Source organism: Haliotis asinina, chromosome 8, assembly GCF_037392515.1.
Source record: "Haliotis asinina isolate JCU_RB_2024 chromosome 8, JCU_Hal_asi_v2, whole genome shotgun sequence".
NCBI lineage: Eukaryota > Metazoa > Mollusca > Gastropoda > Lepetellida > Haliotidae > Haliotis > Haliotis asinina.
In genome coordinates, this window is record NC_090287.1 from 29,132,777 (window position 1) to 29,152,372 (window position 19,596).

The 19,596-nt window shown below is 42.2% G+C and overlaps 1 protein-coding gene across 2 annotated transcripts in view; it reads left to right on the forward strand.

The window, feature by feature from the left end:
* Positions 1-19,596, forward strand: part of LOC137294747 (ninein-like protein) — an 85,464-nt gene that overhangs the window by 48,619 nt on the left and 17,249 nt on the right. The window contains exons 5-14 of one of the 2 annotated variants that reach the window (XM_067825844.1): positions 8,360-8,441; positions 10,939-11,096; positions 11,644-11,942; positions 12,519-12,591; positions 13,328-13,467; positions 14,066-14,206; positions 16,301-16,333; positions 18,146-18,320; positions 18,555-18,671; positions 19,017-19,103. In XM_067825844.1, coding sequence (XP_067681945.1) covers positions 8,360-8,441; positions 10,939-11,096; positions 11,644-11,942; positions 12,519-12,591; positions 13,328-13,467; positions 14,066-14,206; positions 16,301-16,333; positions 18,146-18,320; positions 18,555-18,671; positions 19,017-19,103 — 1,305 coding nt within the window. The remainder of the gene's footprint in view (positions 1-8,359; positions 8,442-10,938; positions 11,097-11,643; positions 11,943-12,518; positions 12,592-13,327; positions 13,468-14,065; positions 14,207-16,300; positions 16,334-18,145; positions 18,321-18,554; positions 18,672-19,016; positions 19,104-19,596) is intronic. The other variant, XM_067825846.1, reaches the window with a different exon arrangement.

The following is a 19,596-nucleotide window of genomic DNA, read 5'->3' on the forward strand; positions in this document are numbered from 1 at the left end:
CTGAGGCATAGATCAGTCGTGCGAGATAAGAGCGACACTGTGTGGAATATCAACCTGAACGTGCCGGCGCGATCGATGAAAGGTATCCTGGTCGTCCCCGTGGAGGATTACGATCCATTCCGGAGGGACAGCGAGAAGTTTTTCAACCCCGAGATTGAAAAGGTGGAAGTGACCATCGAGGGCGTGCCCAACCAGCTGTTCAGTCATGGTATGAGACCACACCAGCAGTGGGATGAGATAAAAAAGCTACCAGTGGGGAATTACATAACAAAGGACCTGGACCTAAGCTCCGTGCAGATCGGTGAATACCTGACCACCAAGTACGCCCTATGGTTGGACATGCGATCCACGGATGATGATAAACTGCATGGCAGCGGGCGTCGTATAGATAACGGCAGCGAAGGGATAACCATCCAGATTACTAAGAAGGCTCAAACCGCTGGTAAGTTGAAATTATATCTGTACGTTATTATGGACGCGCAACTTAATATAGACAATGGGAGATTCGTGCAAGCCATCTACTAGTGGGGGAGACCCCCACACCCCCCGGGGGTACCCCCCACTACCCACTGACCCACACTGCGCTATCATATGCGGGCAGACTGGCTGTGGGAAGACCGTTTTCGTGTTGGATATGTTGGAGGGTTACTACAAGGATGTGTTCGATAACATCGTTATCATGTGCCCTACTCTGAGCATGAATAAATCGTACGCGCGACCTTGGGTGATGACGGACCCGGACGTACACAAAATCAACCCTTTAACACGCCTGCAGGACTGGTTGAAAGCTCTTCACGAGAAATTTAAAGGGGAACCGACGCTGTTTATACTGGACGACTGCAGCGCTAATCGCGAGATAACAAAAAAGAGAGACATGCTATCGTACCTGGCCTTCTCCGGCCGTCATGCAAATCACAGCGTCTGGGTGCTAACGCAGAAGTTCAACTCGGTGTTGAAAGACCTCAGGGAGCAGACGCGATGGGTGGCCTTATTTCACTGCAAGGACAGGGATTCGTTCGAGGAGTGTTTGAGAGAGAACGATGTGATGAGTAAATTAGAACGGGAACGGGTGAAGAAACAGCTCGCTGAAACTAAACACGCTAAGCTCGTTCTAAAAACCGACCAACCAGTAGCATATATAGTATGCTAAAGCTAAGCAAAAGCTAAGCAAAGCTAAGCAAAGCTAAGCAAAGCTAAGCAAAGCTAAGCAAAGCTAAGCAAAGCTAAGCAAAAGCTATGATATTTGAAGTATTTGTCGTGTGCAACTTAACCTTCATTTCTCTGTGTTTTGCCTGTATCGGGTATTATATAGTTAAAACTAAATCTTACTTGTTATATTATAAGATGGAGTGTGAGGAATTACTCGAACAATTGTCGCCCGCAGGCCCCACTGATGACAAGCGAGAGAAACTGGTGGCGTTGGCTGTTGGCGGCAAAGCCAAACATTACTTTGGAGACTACACTCCAGATAAAATTAACAAAATGTCAGCCGAAGAAATCGATAAGCTGTACGCTAGATACGAGTCCCGGCTCGGAGCAGAAATGACAAAGACAATAGGATCGGCTATGGCCCAGATATACACCGGTATTGTATCACACTTCCTTCCCATTCCACCAGAGCGCCGACTTTACCTGTGGGAGGACCTCGAGAAAGACCCTTTTATCGAACACGCCGTGAGCTCTATCAGCTGCGGGCTGTACCACAAATATGGTATGTTGTTGGCTCCAGTGACGGCGGCGATTATCACAGCAAAGCATTGTCAATTTGAGAGAAAAAATAATAATAATAGTATAGATGGATGCTGCACAGGAAACCCCAGTGGAGGTACCCCCAACAGTGATGGAGGAGACCCCACCCCCAACAGTGACGGTGGAGACCCCTTCAACAGTAACCAGGCAGAAGAATCCTAAGAGAGTAGCTGCCGGTAAAAAACGGTGGTGTAACCAACATAAAGTGACCAACCCAACCCGACTGTTGTTGGCTGTAGGTGTAACTGCTGCCTTGGCTATCTCGTGGTTATATACACGTGAGGGAAACCCTCACCGTGAGGTGGTACCTGAGGTGGTAACCCCCACTGTTGGGGGTGTGGGGGGTACCCCCACCGTCGACCCGCATATCATGTTATAATTTTAATATTTTATATCATATACATAATGTCTGAGGGGAAAACGTTCGTCAACGACGCATACCACGCCACAGTGGTCGCTAGTCTAGCCGTAGGGTACGCTCGGTTGACTAAAATGGTGCTTAAACAACCAACTATCAAGCTAGATTTCAACCTGCAGGATATGGGTATGCTCATAATGAACCTTGGTATGGCGATGGCCACAAAAGACATCCTAGTAAAACAAGGAATAATACCTGATAATATAATGAAATAAATATAGGGATGGCCACGATAGCTATGATGATCGGTGGGGCGTTAGTGAATGCCCTGGCATTTTCCGGGAGTAATTACCTCTTCTCGAAACTACGAGATGATCACGCGGCTGAAATACAGGAAGAAAGGAAGCGACACGATCTCGCTACTGAGAAATTACAAAGAGCACAGGACGAGTACGTTAAAAAACGCCTCCAGAGGATCGATTTTATTAATGAACAGCTCAAGCGTGAAAACCATGCCATTAAAACATTCTACGATGTCGATGAAGCAATGAAAGAATACTATCTACTAACTGGTAAACAATTGGAACCGCTCAATAAACCCACACTCGCTCAGTACTACACACCATCCAAGGGACAAATGAATCGTGAACTGGGCTTCATAGTGTTGGGTATAGCAGCTACTGCGTTGGTTGCTAAGCAATTAAACTAAAATACCTATAAAAATAAACATGAGACCCGCTCCATACCGATGCGAATACATACTTATGGGGAAGACCGAGGCCTGTGGTAGGAAATGTAGGAATCAGGGGTTCTGTTGTTTCCATATGGGAAGTCCTAACTACACGTGTTCTGTGTGTGGTATCGGGGTTAAAGGGCACTACTGTTTATGTAAAGCTCACGGAGCGAACGTAGTCAGACATCAACTCATATACGAGAATAAAAAAGGCTACATAAAAGAACGTAGGCGACTGCTCAAGATAGCCACTTAAGAGTTACCTCCCCTTACTGTGAACCAATTAGACATTAGTTCTCTTAGGTGTAAACACGATGTCTACTGTAAGCGAGCTCAAGAGGGCCGCAAAACAGAGAGGTGTTATCGGGTATTCTCGAATGCGGAAGCCAGCATTGTTGAGATTACTAGGTTTAGAAGCCCCTCCTACAGTAAAACAATTAAAAGCTCAAGCAAAACAGCTTGGACACACGGGTTATTCAAACCTGGGGAGAGCCGGGTTAACCGCATTGTTATCACATGCCCCTGTAGCAAAACCTCCCACTGTAAAACAACTGAAAGCCGAGGCACACGATTTAGGTTTATGCGGGTATTCCCGTATGAGAAAACCACAGCTTGTAGAATTATTACGACAGAATAGAGCTATTGACCTACAGTTCGTGCGCACTGAGCGCGCTGTAGGCAACTATTTGAGAGGTTGGCGCATGCACGTTGATAGAAACATAGACATTACAGATATCAAGCCTCTGATAGCTGATAAGGTCAACCAGGAACTAAATAACCTAGGAAGTATCAAGTTTCAGATCACAGTGAAAATGTCGCTCGATAAGGAGGGCTCCACAGGGGTCACTGAGTATGTTCAGCCTTACTTCCGAGGTCAACAAGAGGTCGTCACACATGCAGAGACCATTGACGCATCAATCGATACCAGTTTTCAGCAGATACGAGAATACCTAGAACGCTACACACACTTGGGGTCCGGGTGGGCTGTAGATAAAATCGATAATGTCTATCTAGACATAGCTAACTACGTGCCGTTCAGAGGCGGGTCATACCTAGCCTTGCCTCCCTACTATAGAAACAAACATGCCATAGTAAACGTTAAGAATAGAGGAAACGATTGCCTGAGGTTAGCTATCAGGTCAGCCTTATTTCCAGCTGACACTAATCCAAACAGGCCTTCTAATTATCCCCAAGACGATGGGCTTAATTGGGATGGTATAGATGAACCCACCCCCATATCCCAGATCACTAAAGTAGAAAAACAGAATAATCTGGCTATAAATGTCTTTGGGCACGAAGGTAACACAACAATAGTACACAGGGTCAGCCCGGTGAAGGATCGCCAAGTTATCAATATATTCATGATCCAGCGAGGTGAAAAGTATCACTACACGTGGATAAAACATCTCAGCCGGTTGTTGCACGACCAGTCGAAACACGTTGGGGAAAAACACTTTTGTGTACGATGCCTACACGGTTTCAGTCGAGCTGATTTATTAGAATCCCACCGGGATGATTGCCAAGGTGTGGGGCAGACGGCCATACGAGTCGACATGCCTAAGGAAGGTGATAATATCCTACAATTCAGTAACCACAAGAACCAAATGTCTGTACCTTATATCATATACGCCGACTTCGAAGCCTTAGTTGTGGGTGGGGATTCCACCACACCCCCTAGTGGGGGTAGCTTCACCCACAAAACCCAGGAACATAAGGCCTGCGGTTTTGGATACATTGTCGTCCGTTGTGACGGGGAAACGAAAGCTCCTGTAGTGTATAGGGGCCCTGACGCGGCTGAAAGGTTTCTAAAGTGTTTGCAGGAGGAAGAAAAAATTATTAGGAATACATTGTATAGAATCGCTCCCATGCGTCTGACCCGAGCCGACAGGCTAGCTCACGCTAGTAGCACTAACTGTCACGTGTGTGACTCACCACTTAACGGTGATTCGGTGAGAGATCACTGCCACATAACTGGTAAGTATAGAGGCGCCGCTCACAACGCGTGCAACCTCAAGCTTAAAATCAACCCTAAGACAATAAACATCCCCGTTGTCTTTCACAACTTGAGAGGGTACGACTCACACTTGATCATGCAGGCCATCGCGAAAATCGATGGTAATATAACATGCATCCCCAACAACATGGAGAGATACATCTCCTTCAGTTTAAACGGACTTAGGTTCATTGACTCGTTTCAGTTCCTCCTGTCGTCACTCGACAGTCTGGTCAAGGCCAACAATACCTTCCCTATCACCGATCGATACACAGACGCCGAGACTAGACCCCTGCTTATGAGGAAGGGTGTGTACCCCTATGAGTACATGGATAGTTGGGCTAAGTTCACCGAGACCAGACTACCCCCTATTGACTGCTTTTATAGCAAGCTGAATGAGGCGTCCGTCTCACGAGATGATTACTCGCACGCGACTATCGTATGGAATAAACTGGGTTGTAAGAACCTGGGTGATTATCACGACCTGTACTTGAGGACAGATGTACTGCTGTTAGCCGACGTGTTTGAAACGTTTCGGCAGACATGTTTAAAGCAGTATAAACTCGACCCCGCATGGTATTACACCAGCCCAGGTCTGTCGTGGGACGCCTTGCTTAAAAAGACCGGAGTTAATTTGGAATTGCTCACAGATTACGACATGCACCTATTCATTGAGAAAGGCTTGCGAGGTGGGATTTCCATGGCATCCAAACGATACGCGAAAGCAAATAATCAATACGTGAAAGGTTACGATCCTAACAAACCAACCAATCACATTCTCTACCTCGACGCAAACAACCTGTACGGCTGGGCCATGAGTCAGTATCTACCTACAGGGGGATTCGAATGGGTACCCCACGTTGATGTTATGGAGGTTGCACCAGATTCGAACAAAGGTTATATCCTCGAGGTTGACTTAGAGTATCCCAAGGAATTACACACATCGCACAACAGCTACCCCCTGGCCCCCGAACGTATGAAGGTTAACCCCGACTGGATGTCTGAGTACCAACATAACTTGTCAGGTGGGCGTGTGACAGACGTTGAAAAACTCGTTCCTAACTTAATGAATAAGACCAAGTACATCGTTCACTATCGCAACCTACAGCTGTACCTGTCGTTGGGTATGAGGCTGACCAAAATACACAGGGTGCTCATGTTCGACCAGAGTCCATGGATGGAGCCCTACATCAGAATGAACACAGACCTACGAAAAAAAGCCACCAGTGATTTTGAGAAAAATCTCTACAAGCTCATGAACAACTCGGTGTTTGGTAAGACTATGGAGAACCTGAGGAAACGCGTGACCGTGAAGCTGGTTAGATCTAGTGAGGAAGACAAGCTCAGGAAATTGATAGCCAGTCCGGCATTCAACCGTAGTAAGATATTCACAGACAACCTGGTTGCCCTACACATGAAGAAAAGCCACATAAAATTCAACCGGCCTGTTTACGTGGGGATGAGCATCCTCGATTTATCCAAACACCTGATGTACGACTTTTACTACAACGAGCTCAAGAAACAGTACGGCGACAGGTGTGAAGTACTGTACACTGACACGGATTCCCTGCTGATGGAGATTCGAACCGAGGACGTGTACGAGGACATGAAAAAACACCTCGATTTATACGACACCAGCGACTACCCTAAGACCCATGCCCTACACAGTACGGTAAATAAAAAGGTCCTAGGTAAAATGAAGGACGAGTGTGCTGGCACGCCCATAGCCGAGTATATAGGTTTGAGACCTAAGATGTACTCCATACTGAAAGCCGACAATAGTGAGATCCGGAAGGCTAAGGGGGTTAAGAAGTATGTGGTGAAACAACACATCAAACACGCCAGATTCAAGGAAGCCCTGTTCAAGACCCGTACCTTTAGACATAAAATGAACACACTTAGAAGTGATGGGCATAAGATATACGGACTGACTATAAACAAGACGTCCCTGTCGCCTATGGACACGAAACGTTGGATAGCTATTGATGGGATAAACACATACGCGTATGGACATGAAAAAATTTGAGGCTATTTACTACAGCCCGCGTGGGTACTGGAAAGGAGCTAGCGCAGTAGATAAGCTAGCTAAAATAGCGCGAGTACCCCCGGAGGAAGCCAAAGCGTGGCTTGAAAAACAAGCCCTGTGGCAGATCTATTTGCCGGCACCACGCTACGTGCCTAGAAGGAGGTTCGGCATTAACATACCTAATAGCATTCACCAGGCAGACCTACTGTTCCTACCCCACGACAAGAGGTACAAGTATGCCTTAACCGTAGTGGACGTAGCCAGTCGTTACAAGGAAGCCGAACCCTTGACCACGAAAGATTCGGCCCAGGTAGCCAGAGGATTCGAACGCATATACAAACGCAGCCCGCTGACGTGGCCAACAGAGCTGCAAGTTGACCCCGGACGGGAGTTCATGGGTGCCGTGTCACAACTGCTAGCCAAACACGATACAAAGGTCAGGCGTGGCACGGCCGGAGCCCATCGCAGCCAAGCCATAGTTGAGAGATTTAATAGGACTTTGGCTGAGCGCTTGTTCGGCCATCAGTATGCTAGGGAGATGGTCACCCCTGGAAAACGATCGACTGAATGGGTCACGAGGTTACCCAAGGTGGTGTCGGCAATCAACCATGAAGTCACCCGTCTCACCGGTAAGAAACCGGCAGACGCTATCAAACTAAAATCAATAGTTGCAGAGTCGGCCGCTCCATTGCGTGGGAAGGAGAAACAGATACCAGATAGGGCCCTAGTGAGGTATCTATACCAGCCGGGGGAACACGAGGGCGATAGCCGTAAGCGGGCCACCGATCCTATATGGTCAGTCAAAACTTACAACATAGATAAAGTGGATATGAAAGCCGATGAACCTAACTTATACTACTTGAGGGATGGGCCGGGTAGGGGGTTTGTAAGAGAAGAATTATTGAGAAGAATTATTATACCGTACGGCACAGTATTACCTCCTACCAAGGCACAGTAATTTTGTAGTAGGGGTAATAGTAGCAAGAGCTAAGGGGCCCAACCAAAGCCTTATTTAGTAAATAAGGCTTTGTAAAGACATTTCTTGAAAGTGTTTTAAAACTATCATTCCCTATACTACTCTATATTATATTTTTACATTTGATATATTTGAGCCAAACATTTAACGTGACTCAGGTCATAGATGTTTGTCTCATCTATAGTTGCGATAAGTTTGGTGCTGACAAGTCATCATAAAACCTATCAAATTAGTAGATCCTGGCAACAAGGTGAAACAACTGTGTTCTGTGAAACGCAAAGTCTTTAACAATATTTGGCCCCCGGAACCTCTGTTAGTTATGTATTTCAAAGCATCATGCTAGATCTGTTCAATATGAAGGGACTAATGAATTAGTTGTGAGCTTACCTTTGTCATTATACACTGTTTTTCAGCTGGAGTGATAGTTTTACAAACCTGACTTGCGACTTATGATACAATAAACCAGAAGTTGTCCATAAAGCTGTTTGTTCCTTCAAAGCTTACCTTTGTTGTTTGTTTTACAGGACAATGAGTTCCACATCAAAAGAAGACGGAAAGATGCCCCTCGGTCCCGTGGGATTCAGGATGAGACCTTTGAGGCTGAAGGTAGGCATTGTCTAGTGAGATTATCTGAATGAGATGGCAATTAGCAAGGTGTGAAGGACATGCGATGTAGTTTTTATGTGTTGTGTACCCTAAGTTAGTATTGCCATCACCAAGGCTCTGTTTCCACAAGACACGATAGGGCAGCCTAGTGGATTACACATTCACTTGTTATGCAGAAAACCTGAGTTTGATTCCAGTTTCTGGTGGCCCATGTCACATTGTTGGAATATTGCTATAAGCATTATTGAACCTACTCACTTTGTTTCTGAGACCAGACATGAAAAAACATTTAATTTTATGGATAGCTACTTCTCTTTTTTGGCAATGTTTTGATGTATATCACAGTGCCATATTCAATCAATCAATCAAGTTTATTTCGTAGTAAGACCTTAGGCCCACGCACAATACAAAATAAATAAGTGTAATTGTAAGATAGTGGCAATTGACAGTCAGATTCATATATGTATATATATAAAGAACGCAATGACAATGCTTCCATATTGTAGGAAGAACAAATTAGTTGTTGTTGAGAAGTTAGTGCATGATAATGTGTTGAGAAAGTATTGCTGATCTATGTAGTGTGGTAGTGCTTTAAAATACTTGCAGCGCAAGTCATGATACATTTTTATTTCAAATAAGAAGTGAAATTCATTTTCAACAAAATAATCATTACAAATATTACAAAGTCTTTGGTGCCTCGGAACTCCATCAAATCTACCGGTATTTTTATATATTGGAAGTGCACCGATTCCTAACATTGTAATTCTATGCCTCGCATCTTTAGATTTCCAAATTGTTAAATACGTCTCAATGCAAAATACACTTTTAATACTGGAATAAACATCAAGCGATGAGCATTTGTGCATTTCTGAAAATATGAATTGCTTTTGACAATCACTAACTCTTAAATGTAAATCTTTCACAAACTGTTCCTTGTTGCCTACTCCTTGAGCTTCCCAAGCAAAACCAAAACCATAACGAGGTATTCCGGACAAAATATACCCACGTTTTGCGACCAACTTTATCTCATTTATGCAACATAATATAGCAGTTTTTTGGAAAGTGCCATATTAAGCTGCAGTGATAATGCTGCAATCCATGCAGACCTTGTATTGCTATTACGATCATTCAGAAATTGTAATTTCTCTTCTGTACTCACGAACTTCAAGAAACAAACCCGATCACACTTTTATGTTGGCATTGTCTAATGCCAAGGGAGTTGATGAACCGCCAGTTAACATACTTAATCTGTAATTGGAAAAAATAGTATATTCAGGTCTTTGAATGGTTATCTTTTTTAGAAGTGATACACATAAGGAAGAGATTTTTCATGGATGTCAACTTCTTTATTATGAGGAACACAACGTTTCAGAGTATATCCTTTCTCCTTCATGAGGTGAATAAATGGAATTTGGCAGAGAGCATGTGTGTGTACATGTAAGAAAACAGAAGTAATAAGACAACAAAGATGCAGGTTAAACAACATTACAATTGGAAGTCAGTACTACCAGTTAATAAGTGCTGAATGGTATATTTGAAGTTTTTTTAATTAAATGTGAGTTAATTTAACGTCACACCGTATTTAATTAAAAGGGTTTTCATCAATAATAGTGGTGAAGTGATCAGACATGGTCAGATGTCTTCCTTTTGCTGCAGGTTGAAAGTGAGAGCGTGTCTGTAGAAGCATGAATGTGTGCAAGGGAAGAAATGCTTGTTCAGCATCAATTATGGTGTCACTATAATCTCATTAAAGCAGTGATGACATAATGCTTCCTGATTATCTTGCTGGCTGATTGTTGGGTTGTGTAACCCCCACAAACAATACTGGTAAGATAATTGGTGTCTGTGTTATGTAAGCTGGCTTAGGTTACATCAACATGGCTGGAGCACATCTCCACTCATGTCTGATGAGGACTAGGCCACATGCACCATGTCTGGGATATTTTACTACTGGAAATTTTAATTTTTTATTGGAACTTTAAAAACATTTTACTGTAAGTATTTTGTCCACAAGATAGTGTTGAAAGAGTTACTTCTATTCCCCCATACTCTTCCTTCCTGAGATTAACAGAGGTAACACTAAGTGGCTCAACCCTATATATTGTACTTAATTTTTTACTTTTAGTTGTTTTTGTGAGTCTTCTAGTAATTGTTGTGTTGTGTTGTGTTAATAATTCTAGTAGATATCAATTAGTAAATATTATTTGGGATTTGGGGGAATGGGAGGAACTCTTACCAATAGTGTCCTCATGTGTTGATTAGTGAAGCAGTTAATGCTTGGCATGCTAAAAGTCCCATGTTTACAAGGAGTGAATTATGTTGGGGGTACCTTCCCTTTCTTGTGCACATTGTTATACTGTCAAGTTTCTTATTTAAATCAAGCAACAGTAACCTTGAAGCCACATGTTCCTTAATATCTTTGTTAATGTTTAAGCATCATTATGCTTGTCGTATGACTAAAACACTTTCGTGTAAACCTCTATCTCTTCCATTGCAGGTCAGATGAACCAGACGATGACTGACACTGACGTGGAGTCAGGGCAGGACAAGCTGCTGGAGGTGTGGAGGACACTTGGGGTGGGACAAGATGGTTACCTCACACTGTCTGAGCTCCGCACTGTCTGCAACTACATTGAGATGGAGATGGATGAAGAGGTGAGTTGTGGTGTCATGAATATGCAGGTTAGAATTTATCTTCAGCTAACCATACTTGATCTTGATTGCATGATCAGGCTAGCTGACTTGGTTGGCACATTTCATTGTGTCCCAGTTGCATAGGTAGCATTGCTCATGCTGTTGATCACTGGATTGTCTGTTCCAGACTCAATTGTTCAAAGGCTGCTGCTATACAATTAGAATATTTGTTGAGCACAGCATTAAATAACAAACGTTGAACCAGTGCCTTTTTTCTTTTAATCATTTGCCTCATACTCAATAAACATCATTTTTTTAATCATTAAAAAATTCAACAAAAATATCTTTTTAATGTGTTATGGACGTTGTAATGTCCTGTTGAAAAAAGATTTAATTGTAAAAATTTTAGATAATTATTCTCAAATAACCCAACAATGTGTATATTTTGTCATGTTTATATCTCCTCAAGTACCTTGCAAAGATGAAAATCTAAATGATATTGGTTGTCCCAAGTGAAATAACTGATATAGAATTGAAGAAGTAATAATCTGGGTAATGATTTCCTCAGGAGGTCTGGAAGCTCTTCAAGAAGTTGGATAATGATAATGATGGCCGAGTCAGCTTTGAAGAACTACTGAAGAGTTTCAGCCAGAGCTCAAGTGCCCGATCACTGACCCCTTCCCCGCGTCCATCAAGGAGCATCCAGCGGTCCCAGAGGCCTGTCAGCACACCAACAATCCGATCTCTGTCAGCTCAGCGGAAACTGCGACTTGGTTCCACCCCTGCTGAGCGGAGTGTCACTCCAGTGGTCCTGACAAGTGGTGAGGTGACAGGTCTCTTCACAGCTCTGGACCCATGGCACACTGGGTATGTGGTACTTCAGTTGTTCTTGGTGTTGGAGTGAGTTGCCAGTATCTCACAATTCTTGTTGATATTTTTCTTTGGCTCATTGGATAAAGTGCTTACCTGGTTGTTTGGTCAGTGTCATGCAGAAATCGTGAAAACATGCTGCTATGCATTCCACTCCATGTCAATCATACAACAAACCTTTTTCATCTCCCCTGCATGCTGAGAGAACCAACTGATACAGCTATAGATTTGTTCTTACTTTAACATGCGCCTTTGTTCTCAATGTTTATCACAGTATTGTTTGGTCCAGACTGCAGGACTCCTTCGTATAACAGGAATATTGGTGATTGGGTTGTTTGACAGCAAACAAACAGCTGAAATTTACCCCTTGTTATTCCGGAACAGAATAGATGCCCTTCACTTTGTGACATTCTTGTACAGATGCCAAAATGGGGATCAGCAGCTGCTTTGCCTTATAAGGATCCATACCACAATTAACTGTTGTATTTTTGTGTACACTGAGTGTCTCAAAACTGAGGAAATAAGCTGGCTGAAAGGAGCAATGTTCTTAGTCTTGTTAATATGATGTTTCAGATTTGCCCAGCCAGAAGATGTCATCGATCTCTGGGAGAAGCACAACATAATGAATGGAGCAGACATTCTCTCGGTATGTTTTTTGTTGCTGCAAGAGATTGTTCTGACAAGAAACTGTTGCAAATGACAGTCAGCTGTTCTCTTTCATATTTATTTGAAAAAATGTCATACATGTTATAGTGAGTCTGGTTATGTATTTTTTTGACTAACAGGATCAGGTGGTAAGGTTCGCTGACTTGGTGGACACATGTCATCGGTTCCCAGTTGCGCAGATCGATGCTCATGTTGTTGATCACTGGATTGTCTGGTTCAGACTCGATTATTTACAGACCACCGCCATATAGCGTTGATTTTGCTGAGTGCGACGTAAAACTAAAATCACTCACTCACTGGTTATGTATTTTTAAAAAATGTTATTCATCTGAAAAAAGAATGTATTGTAATGTATTGTTAACTTCCATAAAATTAATATGACAACTTGCCAAGTAAGGCTGAAGGAGTGATTGTCAGTACAGGTACTCTCTAATATATAGGTTTCGTTTTGCATGCAAGACATATGGCATGTATTGCTTCAAGAGTTGTCTCCCTTTAGTCATAAAGGAAAACCTGTGACTCCATGATACATAGACCTAACTAGCTGTTCTTACAAAGTAAACCCAAACATCAATATATTTCATTTGTTATTTTAATATGACAATATTCTTGCACTTGAATCCCTTGGGTTGAATGTTAACACCCGAACCAGACTCTATTCATGAGACAGGAGATAATATTGCATGTGATAGTATTGACTACTTTGTGTTCTCTAGGCTCTTGACTTTGACCATGACACCAAACTGAATCTCTCTGAGCTGTCATATGCATTGGAGCAGGCTTTAGCCAATGAGAATCTGGACAATGTCTCCCATGCTGCACTGGTCTCATGCCAACAGGAACTGAGACATCTAAGGTCAGCTTCATCATCAATCGTCCTTGGTGAATGCATGCTCATGTTATTGATTTGTCTGAATATTCCAGACCCAGGTTACAGGATGTTGTTTGTCATGTAAGCTTGTAACAGGCATTTATAGGGTAACAGGACTCTGAGATTGAGTTAGTTACAGGGAATCAAGTGCAGTTTAGAGTTTTGTGAGTGTGTGTGAGTGCGTGTCTGTGAGTGCATGTCCGTGTGTCTGTGTTTGTCATATTTTTCACAGATGCTACTTGAAACATGTTTGTCTTTCTGTAGAACAGTTAAATAGTATTAATATAGATAGTGGTCTGGCTCACTGACTTGGTTGACACGTCATCATATCTCAGTTGTGTGAATCAGTACTCATGCTGTTGATCATTGGATTGTCTGGTCAGGCTTGATTATTTACAGACCACCTCCATATAGCTGGAATATTGCTGAGTGTGGTGTTAAACAACAAACAAACAAAACAACTCACATATATTTGGATGTGGTAATTTATAAATGAACTTTGTGGAGGTTAAGTTCTTTCAAGCAGTTGCTGGCCAGTGTATTTATTTTTCATTGTTGAATTTTCTGGCGTTGTTCTTTTCAGGTCCTGTGTGGATGCTTTGACGAGTGAACGGGACAAGTTGAAGCTGGATCTGCAGGAGTCAAATGCCCGAGCTGCACTGCTGGCCAAGGAGGTAGACGAGAGGCACGCACACATGGAGAAATCAAATGAATCCAAGTTGTTGTGAGTTGACATGACCAGAATTCACTTCCTGTGCTGATTCTTGTCTGGTTAACTCAGATTATAAAAGCCCATATAGATTCCAGATTAGAACAGGTGCCCCTGACTTTGGTCCAGACTTGATTGTGTACAGGTCACTGTCATATAGATGGAATGCCGCTGGATGCATCCTTATACCACAAACATAATAGCTTATGAAGTAACCTGAAACAATGTTTGAAGATTGGGGAATTACAGCCAGAAGTGTATATTCAGCCTGCAGACAACTGGTGTAAGAGTTGTATTCATAGTACATCATTCGCAGTTTTTACCACTCCCTATATTTCTAACAAGTTCAGACTCGTGAAGGTCCGGGGTAGAATAGGATTGGATGGTCTGGCTTGCTGGCTTGGTTGACACTTGTCTTGTAACCCAGTTGCATAGATTGTTGCTCATTCTGTTGACCATTGGTTAGTTTGGTCCAGACCTCATTATTTACAGACCGCTGCCATAAAGCTTGAATATTGCTGAGGGCTGCGTAAAGTTAAAATGACTCACACACTCCAACAAGTTAACTGAACATGTTTGCCATGAGAATGTTGGTTAAGAGAGCATTACCGCAAGTTGCTCTGCTCAAATCTGTGTTCAGAAATGTCCCAATATCAACAGTCACAAGGATTCATGAAAGACTCAGTTGGACATTGTACTAACTGCCATTTCATAATTCATTTCCTTGAAAACTTTGTGCACCTGCCTCTTTATGATATTGATATCTAAACTGTCTGCACTGGCAGCCATTTATGTGAAAATGAGCATCTGTATGCATGAAACAGCTGCTTCTTGATGAAAAGACCAATTGCCTCTGCATCTAATGTGAACTCTTTAACACCATTCTTCATTTGAATCTCATGGCCAAGCTTGAAGTAAAAGAGGACTGTGATAGTTTCATTGGCAGTAGTGTCATTTGTGTTGTTGTTATATGGTCACTTATCACATATTGGTGCACCTACTAATGTTTTCAGTGTACATAGATCGTCACAATATGGCTGAAATATTGCCAGTGTGACATTAAATATTATCTCACTCATTTCAGTGTACATAGGAGATAGATATTTACCTCAGATTCCAAATTGAAGACCTCTACGAGACAAAATGAATGATAAAAATTGTGAGTTTTTCTACTTCTTAAGGGACTTAGTGTTCTATAGACCCAACTTGGCCCAAAGACTATACTTTAAAAAATTAGCAAAGCAGGCACATGTAACATATGTTATATTTTGGATTACACAGTAAAGTACAAATTCTAGTACTTTTTTGAGTTGAGTCCCATCAGGAATTTAAACACACATCCTCCGAGTCAGGTACCTAATCGCCAGCACACAAACTCAGCTGCCTAACCCGCTCAGCCACCACGACTTCCACAAAAATGAAAGTTGGACAAGTGGTAGTCTAGACAGCAGGCTTTGGCCTCTGATAAGTGTTAATTGGCATGAGAAAAATGGATGTAATCAAAGCAGGCACTGCCTTAGAAGTTGAGGTGTTCACAGGAATGGGAAGGTTATTAAAGTTCAACTTTTGCAGTACTTGTACTCACACTAACTTGTGATGTATAAGTAAGATTAAATTCCTTTTGAAATATACATGTGAAGATCAGGGTGAGAATTAGTCTTCAGTAACCCATTCTTATCGTGTGATGCAACTAATGGGATTTAGTGGTCAAACTGGCATACTTGGTTGATACGTTACCATATCCCATTTGTGTAGATTGATGCTCATGGTGTTGATCACCACTTTGCCTGGTTCCAACTGCCTCTAGATAGCTGGAACATTGCTGAGTAGAAACATTTTTTAAATATTTAAATCTCACACTCAAACTGATTTTCTTGAAAGATAAAGATAAAGGAAATAAAAACATGTTGTGAAAAACATTCTCTGTCACAGCTGGAATTATTTTGAAAAACAAAGGCTCTTTCTCCACCATTTGAGCATATTCTTATAATAATCATGTTATTTAAAGAAAGAGGTCTGTGTGTACCATTTAACCTTAGTGCCAAAAGTCTTACCTTCTCGCTGTTAATATGAAATATTTTGATGTACTAAACACCCTGTTTCCCACAGTGACATAATCTGTGCCATTAAAGACACCTACATGTGAGTACTCATGGCTGATGTAGACACACTCCAAGTGGGATTATGGGTTCATGTTATGTTCTATAATGGAGAAGGATTTCAGATTATTGTATGGTTTGGGTGCAGTACGGAACCCATTTATCAACTTCCTGGGTTGTGTTTATATCCCTGTGGTGTTTCCTGGGCAGTAGAATTTCTTCATGCTGGATGTAAGAAGTAGTAGGCTGAATTCATGGTCAAAGTGACGGTAATACCCAGTGTAAATTTACATTCATGCTGGTTATTACCCTGTGTTCCACAAAACATGTGTTTATCGTACCAACATATTGGATCAGATGGACACTGGTGTGTCTGGTAGTGACTGCTACACTTATAGACTACCATTATATAGATTTCATATTGTTAAGAGGCAACTAACGGGATCGGGTGGTCAGACTCGCTGACTTGGTTGACACAGATCGATGCTCATGTTGTTCACTGTTGATCACTGGATTGTCTGGTCCAGACTTGTTTATTTACAGACTGCCGCCATATAGCTGGAATATTGCTGAGTGCGGCGTAAAACTAAACTCACTCAGACACTTTAATATTGTTGAGTGCAGTACAGTAATTCAACCAGACAGCGCCATTGTGCACTCACGCTAAAAAATATGCTTTTTTTTCTCAATGCTAGTGTGTACCTATTGGCACAACAACATAATCCACAGATGTTCTATGCCATGGTTTCCATGGATGGCAAAAGTCGTGACTGCATTGGAACTCATTTTGGTAGTAAGCTGCCAAATGGCAATACTCACAACAATCCTAGCTGAACCACAGACAGTATATCACAATAGCAATCAATGAAAAGATGATGATGATGATATTTGCATGAACTATGTAGCTTTACAAAGTTCATGTGGTGGTAAGACCTGTGAAGATCCGGGATAGAATACGCCTTCAGCAACCCATGCTTGCCATAAAAAGCAACTATGCTTGTCGTAAGAGGCGACTAATGGGATCGGGTGGTCAGACTAGCTGACTTTCTTGACACATGTCATCGGTTTCCATTTGAGCAGATTGATGCTCATGTGGTTGGTCACAGGCTTATCTGGTCCAGACTTGATTATTTACAGACTGCCGCCATATAGGTGGACTATTGCTGAGTGCTGCGTAAAATTGAACTCACTCACTCACTCATCTGGTGGTCACTATTATCAGGTCTTGCTCCACTTTTATTTCCCTTAAAATCATCTTTATTTATATGAAGACTGGTGGTTGGTGTTACTTGTGTAGCTGAATCTGAACATCTCACCTCCATGGACTGTAGACACATGGGAGTGCCTGTTTGGATTTTATTATTTACTACTGAAAAATAAGTTTTTCTTTACAGTTGTAACTATAGAGACATTAAACATGGCTTTGCTTATTCCACCTTTGTGGATAGTGGGTCTAATACCATTTCTTTCAAGTATGCTTTGGGTATCGTGGTTGTAGATCTAGTGTAGAGTTTTTAGCTCCATTGGTCCGCATGTCTGTGGGTATAGACTCTTTTTGTCCTCCATTTTTGCCATTAAGCTGAAGCCTGGGGAGCTTTTTTGGCAATATGATGCCAATTTGAAGATGTTATGTCTAAGAAAAAAAGTGAACATCCATTCGATCAAATTTATAAAGTTAAAGTTAAAGCTTGAAGATGTGTAAGATATTGTAGCAGAAAACATTGATAAAACATTTCCCTTGATTTCCCTAAACTACTATTTAGCTGAATTCCAGACCAGTGAATTAAAGAAACACTTTCAGAAGCTCTTCCATAATCTGTTCCGTGTTCACATCTCTAGTTGTCTTCTTGTCCAGAACAATAGAGAAGAGGTATCAGGATCAGATACGCAGCCTCCAAGGGGCGCTGGAGTCAGAGCGTGAGACCCACTCGGCCCACACTGCTAAGCTACGGCAGAACCTGGAGACCGAGATGGAGGGACTGAGACAGCAGGAGACCAAACTGAAGGAAAACCTTGCTCTCGCACAGGAGGTATGTTGGGGGTGGTTATTGCTGTTTACAAACTCAAAACTGTAGGAAGATTGATTTTGGATGATAGATAGAATCACATCCTCATGTCTTTTTGATAGAAGATAACAGCTTTCATCTGCAGCAGCTTAAACCTCCTATCCAAGCATCCAAGTTTCCAGGCATTTGTCTCTGTTAAGATGGTGAGCCATGACAAGATATATTCAGTGATGTTAAACTGGTGCCTTTCTCTCCCAGGAGGTGGACCGTCTCCAGCTAGAGTGTGCCAGGTCATGCGAGAACATCGATGATGTTCACAGACACAACATCCGCTTGCAGAAGGAGCTAGGCAATCTTGATGATCTCCGCAAGAAGGTAGGGAAATGTCTTCATTGATGTCACAAACAGTTCATGTAATCTTAGGAGGACAAGATGTTTACACTTTAATGCATAACACAAAAACCCAGTTCGGAATCACAGCCAGGAATAGGTCCCCAGCAACCTGAAGTGGCCAAATTGATTTTATTCTCAAAAACATGACCATTTTCACATGATCAATAATAGGATTATCTTATTCAGGTGCAGTGTACCTGGAATATTTCTGAATACTCTGTTAAACAAAAGACAAACATACACAACTAATTGTTGCTTCTTTGTTACGTGTCACTTTGCACCCGAACTTGTACATATGACTATGCAATGGAGGTGATGTTGTTGCAGCTGACTGAGTACGAGCAGACGCCAGATATGAGTGAGGAGAGACAGCACTATCTTGGCAAAATCAGCTGGCTGGAGCAAGTCAACAAGGTACTGTCTTATTGGACAACCAGAGTCACACTCTGTGTTGTGAGACACCCTTGTTAAGAATGCTGCAGTTACTTGTAAGTGGGTACCATGTGACAGAACAATACATTTCATGGTAAACTCTCAAATCATGTCAGATTTGACTCGTCAGATTATGAATATTGACTTGTCATTTGATGAATATTGCCATGTCTGAAAGAAAAGACGTTGTTTTATCAAGATTTTGTGAGTGTAAAGGCTTCATAGACTAAGATGACACATGAAGATCCTGGTTAGAATTGATCTTCAGTAAAAAATGCTTGTCATAAGAGGCAACTAACAGGATCACTTGGTGATTCTTGCTCACACATGTCATCATATATCAAACTGTGTATATCAGTGCTCATTTGATCGTCAGGTCAGACCTGATTATTTCCAGACAGCTGACATAGAACTGCAGTATTGCTAAGTGTGAAGTAAAACTAAACTCACTGACTCACTAAAATTAAACGTCTGT